Source organism: Fulmarus glacialis, unplaced genomic scaffold (genome assembly GCF_000690835.1).
Source record: "Fulmarus glacialis isolate BGI_N327 unplaced genomic scaffold, ASM69083v1 scaffold6716, whole genome shotgun sequence".
Taxonomy (NCBI): domain Eukaryota; kingdom Metazoa; phylum Chordata; class Aves; order Procellariiformes; family Procellariidae; genus Fulmarus; species Fulmarus glacialis.
The window spans coordinates 1-9,514 of NW_009219928.1; the positions used below are offsets into that span (position 1 = coordinate 1).

At 42.3% G+C, this 9,514-nt stretch overlaps 1 protein-coding gene across 1 annotated transcript; it reads left to right on the plus strand.

Annotated features, from left to right (window-relative positions):
* Positions 1-421: 421 nt before the first annotated feature.
* Positions 422-3,154, plus strand: LOC104078777 (secreted frizzled-related protein 2; the record flags this gene model as incomplete). The annotated part of the gene is made up of 3 exons (XM_009580557.1): positions 422-502; positions 1,904-2,227; positions 2,409-3,154. Coding segments are annotated over 2 exons (386 nt in total), but the record flags the coding sequence as incomplete, so codon positions are not given.
* Positions 3,155-9,514: the final 6,360 nt, after the last annotated feature.

Here is a 9,514-nt window from a genome sequence, read left to right on the forward strand (position 1 = left end):
CCGGCCTTTGCCCGTCCCCGTCCCCAAAGGAAAGGGCCGGGACCCCGGACTGGAGCCCCGCGGCTGCCAAAGGGACATCCTCCCTCTGCTAAGGTCATCGCTGAAGCGCGGGGTTGGGGTGTTTTGTGTCGTGTCCCACCCTCTCTTTATCTTTCCCCCGTAAAACAAACCAAACCAAAACAAACACAAAACTTTTGGTTTAGGTGTGACCTTAAAAGCACACCGTGTCCCCCTCCAGCGGGTCTGCAGCAAGGTAAGGCGCGTCAAAGTGCTCGGGCAGCGCTGGGGCTGGGGGGCAGAAGGCGCAGGGGTCAGTCCATCCATCGATGGATGGAAAACCGGCGTTTCCCGAAGGGTTCCCAACGCCACCTGCTGTTCCTTTCCCCCCGAGCCTGACGGGGACTGTCCCTTGCATTTCCAGCACCCAAGGTCTGCGATGCCTGCAAAAACAAAAATGAAGATGACAACGACATTGTGGAAAACCTCTGCAAAAATGACTTTGGTAAGTGGAAGCAGAGCCCTCTCAGTTGAAACTTGAGAGTTGAGGATCAGGTAAAACTCCCAGTGGAATGAGAGAGAGATGTGCCTGAATAAAGGCAGGGCTTTGTCTTATCTGCAGATGGACCTGTCTGATCATTCGGTCATGAAACACAAAATTCCACCTCGGAATAAAAAGTGGCCGTTTTTACAGTCTTTTTCTGTTTGCTGTTTCAAGTAATGCTCTTTTATGTGGATGTTGCTGGCAAGCTGGATAGAAAGTAAAACAAAAAAAAGAAAAAGAATCTTTCATCCAGACTATTGCCTGGGGAGAAGTAGAGCAAAGCTTCATTTAGACGTATGAGAAAGAGCCTCATGACCAATCTCACATATCGTAAGAAAGACTCTCTCCGCAGATTAAGAATGAAGTTCTATATATCATTTGACAGAGAAGGTAATGCACAGACAATTGGGGATATAAACTTAATGGGAAGATCTGGGGTTAGAAGAGGACAAGAAAGCCCCTTCGACACAGACAACTGAACGGCACATTATCCGCACATTAGCATTTCAAGAGAAAAAGGGAATAAGGAGGGAATCCTTTTATAATAGGTCAATGTTTATACCTGGAAACAGATTTGTAGTATAATACATACAACAATTCAAAAGTCTTTCTTTAAAAAAAAAAAACACCACCCAAAACACAAAACTATGACTGTGGGACATAATTGCTAAAACAACCAATAGCTTTTGCCTGGCAAATTGCACTCAGATAAATCCTCCTAAAGCTAAACATGCTCCACAGATCCTTACAGAGCCCTGTATCCCCCTCCTAGTTATTTTACCAAATCGAATGCAGCTGTTGGACCAATTTGCCCTCCACGGGATCTATTCTTTCAAAACAACAATGCATGTGAAATATCATTTCCTTACAGGTTTGCCTAAAATCCTCTCCAGCCTAATAAATTAAGTTTAGAAGTTTTCAGCCACAGCAGAGATCAGGTTTCAGATTAGGTCTAGGTACTCACCTCCCCACTTCCCCTTCAAACTCTAGTTTTGGGAAGGCTATCCTCTCCCAGCAAAAACTGGAGCGCTGCTTAATGTAGCAAACCTGCCCTCTCTCTGTTTGCAAACAAGAGAAAAGCTAGAGAAAATATTAATTTAGAAAGGAAGGAAAAAGAGGGGGAGGGGGGAGAGGAGAAAAGAAACCCAAAAACCCTCAACCCTAAGGTTGATTCAAACTGAAATGACTTGCATGCCCTTTGTGGCTTTAGAAATGGAGCCACCTGCTGCCTCTTCTGTCAGCCCTGACAGTTTAATTAGCAATAGAGCACCTCCCTCCCCAGATCCTCTTTATGTGCACTAATGGGAAAAAACCTCTCCATCTCTCTCCCTCTCCCACTTCCCCCTCCCCTCACTCTATTAGCCTTGAAGATAAAAGTGAAGGAGATTGCCTACATCAATGGGGATACCAAGATCACCCCCGAAACAAAGAGCAAAACCATCTACAAGCTGAATGGGCTGACGGAAAGGGATCTGAGGAAGATCGTGCTCTGGCTCAAAGGTGGCCTCCAGTGTACCTGCGATGAGATGAATGACATCAACGTCCCCTATTTGGTGATGGGGCAGAAGCAAGCTGGGGAACTGGTGATCACCTCGCTGAAGCGGTGGCAGAAAGGGCAGCGGGCTTTCAAGCGGTTCTCCCGCAGCATCCGCAAACTGCAGTGTTAGTGGCTTCGGCTCTGGCCGTGCTCTGGCTCAAAGGTGGCCTCCAGTGTACCTGCGATGAGATGAATGACATCAACGTCCCCTATTTGGTGATGGGGCAGAAGCAAGCTGGGGAACTGGTGATCACCTCGCTGAAGCGGTGGCAGAAAGGGCAGCGGGCTTTCAAGCGGTTCTCCCGCAGCATCCGCAAACTGCAGTGTTAGTGGCTTCGGCTCTGGCCGCCTCCCGCAACCCGAGCTCTCCGGGCCTCCCGCACCTTCTTGCTTCGGCCCCTCTGAACCTCGAGATGCCACGGGCATGAGACACGGTGACCGCTCTCCGAGAGGGGAGGGAGCCCTCCGTTTCTGTACATAGGTTAAAATGTAATAAAAAAAAAATCATGACTATTTTTGGGAAGTATTAAAGTATCTCGCTTAAAGCTTTTTTTTTTTTTTTAATGGTTGCAAACATGACTTTGGTCTGAGGTTTTTCCCTCTTCATTTTGGTAATGCTGGTTCATTTATATTGCTGCTTCTCTGTATACATGCATGTTTGTTGTGCAAAAGTAGGACATGCAGAGAAAGACAGCCATGCGTGCGACTGGCCTGTCACAGTGGGTACGACTCTTTCACCGAGGTGAAATGGCTTGCCATCTATATTAATACTATAAAGGTCATGTTACGACTCTTGCATGTGATACATAGGCACCAGTAAGAGTATATTAACCATTCTCACATTTTATTTTCCACAGGCTGAGCCCTTCTCTCTCAGAAAAAATGAACAAGTTTTGGAGCTGGTTGATCTGAATGCAACTTTTTTTTTATTATTTTGCAAATTAAACCATCTGTAGCCTAAGTGTAATATACCTAGTGGTTAACCTGAAAGAGTTGTAAAATATTGCTTTAATTAACCTTGTAAATACTCCAGATAAATGTTATATTCTTGTATATAAACTTCACATCATAGTTTACCCATTGTCTCAGTCTGTATTTGCTTTAATCTGTTTTGGGAGAACTGGGAGAAAGCTGTCCAGCTGGGCTTTGTCATGGCAAAGCAAAATTTGGCCTTCCACCCCAAGGGCCAGCAGAGAAGCACGAGGAAGCATCTAGTGCTGCAATCAGAAAAAACATAGTGGACCTCATTTCCCCAAAGATGAACCGACAAGGCACGGGACTGAGGTTCGGTCAACTCATTTTAGTATGTGTCTGTTGAGCTCTTCAAGATGAAGAGTTTTCTGTGGCTCCTTTATTCGACCACCTGCATTTTCATCTCATCCTCTCAGAAGACTCTGCTCTTTGCTGATGTGGTATTGCGATGAGACCACTTGCTTAAAAATCAAATCCATTTATCCATTTCTTACACCTGAAAAAGACATATTAAGAAGTACAAGAGTAGACAGAGAAATCTCATTTGCAACTAGCAATTCAGAATAATGGTAGAGCAAGGCATGTTTTCTGTGTATGTACACTCACTATTCTTACTGAGAAAGAAAATAAAACCTACCTAACAGTGTAACTAGCGGAATGTTTTTCAGCATTTTTCTTACAAATGTTTTCTGATGAAGAGCATTACCTGCTAGAATTCTATTATACTTATTCTGAAAAATAGTCTTGCTTCCCAGTGCTGTTACACATTAAAAATTCCTCTCAGCTTCACTGAAAGGATGAGCAGTCCAATATTCCCAATGACAAGGTTTTGTGTCAACCGTTTACAGACAGAATACAAATCCAACACTAGACTTTTCTTTAAAGTAAAAAAATCATATTAATTTCATATATTTAGCATGATTTTTTTCACCAGCAGGATAAAAAGATAAAATCTAAAGATCCAACATGTTACATTGTTTTAGAAAAATGAATTGTTTGCCCTCCCCCACAGTCTTAATGCACTCACTACACCTGGTACAAACAACAGTAGGACTCTGACCAAGCAAGACAAGAGCAGTCCTCAAAAGTATAAAAATTTTTAAAAAAAGCAACAAAACACCAAACGAAAAGCCCCATTCCAAACTGGCTCTTATTTGTTTTATGAAACAGTATCTTTATTTAAAGGCCAATACATTGCTGAAATGTCATTAAAACTTTTCTTCTGAATGGACCTGGCTTCCCAGGAAAGAGATTTGAGTCTTTTTGTGCTATGGCGTAATTATTTTAATACCAGCACTATGTCCATCATCTTACAGAGCCATCAGCATACAGATGTCACATCGCTCTACCATCTCGCTCAGCATATAATGTAATACCTGTCCCTGAGCAGGCTCGGTTTTAGAGGGAACAAGCTCACAGATAAAGAGGAGCTGGCTGAAGATGAGCCTGCAGAAAATGGGCTTTTGCTGCCTGGTGGAGGAAAGCACTTCGAAGAGGCAGTCATTGCAGTGCAGTCTCTGGGGACCGAAAACGAACAGCCAGGACTGTTCCACTCAGCCTGCCTTACAGATACTAAGTCCTCCTACAGCAACCATAAAATTATCTTAATTGGACTGGCCTAGAAGGCAACAGTACTGACGCTGATGAGGACAGACAGGTCACAAGTTACTCACTCTGGGGTCATGTTAAGGCCAAGACTGTATAACACATTTTTGCCAAATCACTTAGACGTATGAAGACACATTAGCTATGACCAACATAGCTCTGTCTTAAAAAAAAAACCAAAACCATTCCCCTTCCTCCATCACAAAATAAACACCGTTATACCAGCAAAATCCTATTCCTCTCAGGACAAATTCAGGAGAAGAAGAATAAACTAGACTGGCAAACATTCAATTTGACTAGTATAATCAGCGTCCTAGATTGAGAGCATCTTGCCACGCAGCATACCCATACTGATAAAGCCTTCTGCATGTGGCCCTGGGCTGAATCACCGGGACTATCCACCCTCAGGGTGAACTGGCAGAGGCAGGATTACCTTTCAGATAAACATGATTTAGGCAAATGTGAGGAGTAATGGTACTCATGTTTTCCCAGTTTAGTTCCATTACCTTATTCTAACAGTATCATATTAAAAGATGGGTCACATTCACCTCACCAAGGAGAGGGAGTGGCGGTGTTTGTTATACTATCTGTTTCCAAAGGTGTATAATCTAGACATTGCAAACTATTCAACTGAAAATTAGGATTTTAAAGTCACAGCCTGAGGAAACTTCATCTCTCAGATGCTGGCAAAGAAGTAAACACATATATTTTTCACATTTTAACCCTTACGCTTACTTGCTCAACAATAACTGAAAATCTTCGACTGTGCCAGGCAAATAGTGAATGAAACACGTAAAAAAAAATTATCGGAGCCTGTTACTTCTGATCATTGTGTCACATATACTTTAGAATAACTCTATTACCTGGTATGGTATGGTATGGTTCAGTTCTAATAGACTTTCTTTTTTTTTGCAATTTATGAAAAAGGGCAACCCACTGTTGCATTTTTCAGACACTTTTTGTCTTCTTCTAATTAAAACAACATTGTTAGGCAGCCAATTATGTAGCTCCCATTGTATTTGCTTTCATGAAAACTATAAAAGCACTTGACTACAATGGATTAGTTTAAGAACAATAATAATGATACTTGACATTTATACAGAAGTTTCCATTTAAGTTTCTCAGACTGCCTTCACAAAAATAGGCATTAATATTCTTATTTTGCAGATCAGGAAAATGAGGCACAGTGAAGTGAAATAACTCATTCAAAACCACCCAGCAAGTCCTTTACAGTCATGAAAAGCAGCATATTTTTTGTCTCCAAGTTTTATGCTCTAATCACTAGACCACAGCAATCAGAATGGTGTATAATCAAGGCAGCACTTAGATTATAATTTGAAAGCATAACAGCAACCAAGGTCCCTTCAAAGTGTTCTTCCCCCTGAGTGTGTAAAAAAAATGACTGCCCAAATTCAAATTTAAAGCCCATCAGCAATATATCTTGCAGTCTTTTCCTTTCTTCCTTATTTATCGTTCTCTCTATCCTTAATTACTTCTTAATCCTTTCTTTTCTCCCTCACTTCTCATTCACTTCAGACACCCACAGAGAAGCCACTCAGCCCCTCTCTCGCCCCTCTCATACAGACGCTTTCGCCCTCGATATGGTTTATGAAAGAGCTCATGCAGTATAACTAAACACAAGCCACAAAAATCCTAATGACCAGCTTAAGACATAAAAAGACCCATGCGGGAAATTCAGCAAGAGGCATTTAAATTTAATTAATGATTTTCTGTGAGGACAGGAGTGTGGTTAGATGCCACAAGGAGCACCACAGACACATGCTGGTCGCCTCAGGCACAGCCACTATTCCTACTCTGCAGCAGGAGAATATAAGAATATTTAAAGAATATAGCGAGCATGAAGAACACACACATAAAGCACACCTTCCCTTGTGTGGCCAGGTCTCCCGCACATCTCAGCCCTGTTGTTATAACCCTGTGTTCCCCCACTGGGGCCAAGGTGCACCTCTCTCGACCTTCTTCCAGATGTCTCACTACCTCTCATCAGGGCATCAGCCAAGAGCAGAGCCACCGTGACTCAAGAACGGACAGCTTCATCATCCCCCAGGTGCCTGCTGGGGCATGAGCCACCCCCGTGCAGCCAGCAGGGCAGCCCCTTTTTTGCTGCTTCTGCGGCCTGCTGCAGAACCTCGCCAAACCTACCAGCCCTGTGAGCCCTCGTGATGTGCCCACAGTTGGCAATGCCAGAGGAAGGGTGAGGGATGGATTGCTACCAGAGCAGTAGGCGGTCTTCCTTAGGTTGGGCAGCGCAGGCTTTCGTTATTGGAGCCAGAAGTTCTTATTTCTAGGCTTCAGAGACATGCCTGTATGATTTATCTAGACGTTGCTTTCTTATCAGCAGATGTAGATTCAGTACAGCCTGACTGTCTGATGAAACAACCACAGGAATGGATCTTGTTTGCCTCTGTACAAAGAGGAGGGTGCAAAATATTCACATCACAGGAATCCAAGACCCCAAGCTGTCTTACAAACATAAATTAGCCTACGCTATATCCCTTTGGGGTGAATTTAATAGGGTAACATTTTCCAAATGCATCAGCCCCCTTCAGGGTGAGCCACGGGCTCCTAAATCACCTAGATGCCTTGGAAAATATTAGCCGCTATCCCCCACCAAAGTTAAAGCCAGTTGACTGAGGTCAGCCAGCAAGCCTGTCACCCAGCCAGGAGGAACACCTCAGCAATCAGCCAGCCAGCCCATCGCTCTCACGACGGATCAAAATAACCAACCAACACAGAAAGCTGCACCGCGAAGCAGCTGATGGAGCAAACTTCAAAACCAATTACTGCACAAACAGAGAAGCTGTCTGGCCAGAAAGACCAGCGCAAGTTAGGAGGTATGCTAGTTGTCTTACAGAACAGACACAAGAAAGTGCATATATACCTTCTAAGACCCACGATAAGGCAATACTATTAATGCAGCTCTTTCAAAACCCAAACAATGCAGATCACCCTTTTGGAGTAATTTTCAGTCCACAAAGATGATGCTAAAATCATGGACTATTTTCTGTTTGGACACAACAGGTTGCCATTAGAGTCACAGCCCAAACTAGCAGCAACTCGCAGACTTCGGAGTGATCTGAAAGGGTAGCAGAAATGCTAATTTAAGCACACTTTCAACTTTCCAGGTCTTTGTTTTCAGAGCTTAACCCTGGCAGTCTTCATTAGACATTAAACTTTCCGTATGGAGCCACTATGGAAGAACAATTTAAGAGTTTTCATTGATACCTGCTTTTATCAGGCAGGAGATAACTAATCCTTCCTTGGCAATTTCCCTGCATTGTTAGTTTGCTTCAGATCCCTAACGTTGTCTAATTGCCTTTTTTGTTATGTGAATCTGCAGCCATGCACAATAGTGAACCCTGGCTGCTTACACACTGAGACAGGTGCTTTAGTGGCTGCAGGGCTCACATCATTAAGCACACACAGAGCTATTAATCATTTCGGTGTACTCTGAGGCACAAACCTGAATTAAGTCAGGCCACTTCCCTAAGCAAAACAATAGCTTAATTGTAATAGGTAAGGCAACAGAGTTTTGAGAGGTAGAGTTTCAGAAACTAGAGCAACTCCCCCCCCCAAAAATAATCAGGCAAGACAAGAAAACACACTGTAATTTAAGAATTAAGGGGTTTAATAATTCATTTTCAACAAGGGAAGAACATTATTTTGAAGATAATCTTATAGCTTCACACAGCCTCTTCGTCTCCTTCAAATGCTGGATTCTTCAATACGGGAAAAATTTTCAGTACTCTTATTTACATTCTGTGAACTGTAACATTGTAATCATGCCAGTGATATGAACGGTGGTTTTTTTCACACAATGTGGATTTTTAAATAGAGCATGGATTTTCAAAAAAGTCTACAAAACTAAAGCATAAGCTCAATTTCCAAAGTATTCTTAGGTTTTGATTTTTAAGTAACTTACACAACAAAAAGGATGAAAAATTAATTTTGTTGGAAGCAGCGTAAGAAGGCATATTTAAAATCCTGTTAGATGCTTACAGATGCTTATCTGTTGCTTGAAGTACCCACATATATTTTAAAATTTGGATGCAACACATCTATCCTCAGAGAGCTTAATGTACTTGGCACCAAGGGATTTTGGAAATGGGATCTAGACTGTTGAAAATATTAGCAAGTAGTAGTATCATAATCTGTCCCACACATGCAAAATGTTAAAATTGTCTTAACCCTTTTGTTCCATCATTTGGCTAGAATATATGACTTACTGAGAGAGCTCTGGAATTCTAAAGCTAGCTCTACCTTCACAAGAAAACACTGCATGGAAGTCAGTCCCTCAATCCAGAACTGAGCTTTAGAAATCTTGCTGGAAGGATTAACATCCTTCTCAACTTTGTACTGCTACATTAAGTAGATGAACAAGAAAAGATTTGTATGAAACACTGCTTTCTGCGACACAATAGAGCAGGAAACTACATTAACTGTTAAGACTTGCCTGGCAACTGCTGCAACTAACTAGCACATAACAAGAAGGAGTAATATAAAAGTCAGCAGTATAGTCATATATACATATAGTTATAGTTAATAAAGGGTCTATTATTTAATGAGATTTCTCAAAATGGAAGATGGAAGAGACACTGTATTTTCTCCCATATGGAACTGAAAAGGATCATTAGAGACATCTAGAACATGGATGACAATATAGCACATCTCCTATGCTAGCAGAGTGCTACAACCTAGCTTAGGGTGAAGTTCACCTGGCAATAACTACATTTAATGTGTGCATATTGTATCTAAATGTGAGCTGCTCCATAGAGGCTCCATTTTGTTGACCAGACAGCTGTATGCTCCCACCACCTTCTCCAAGGCAGAGGTATCAA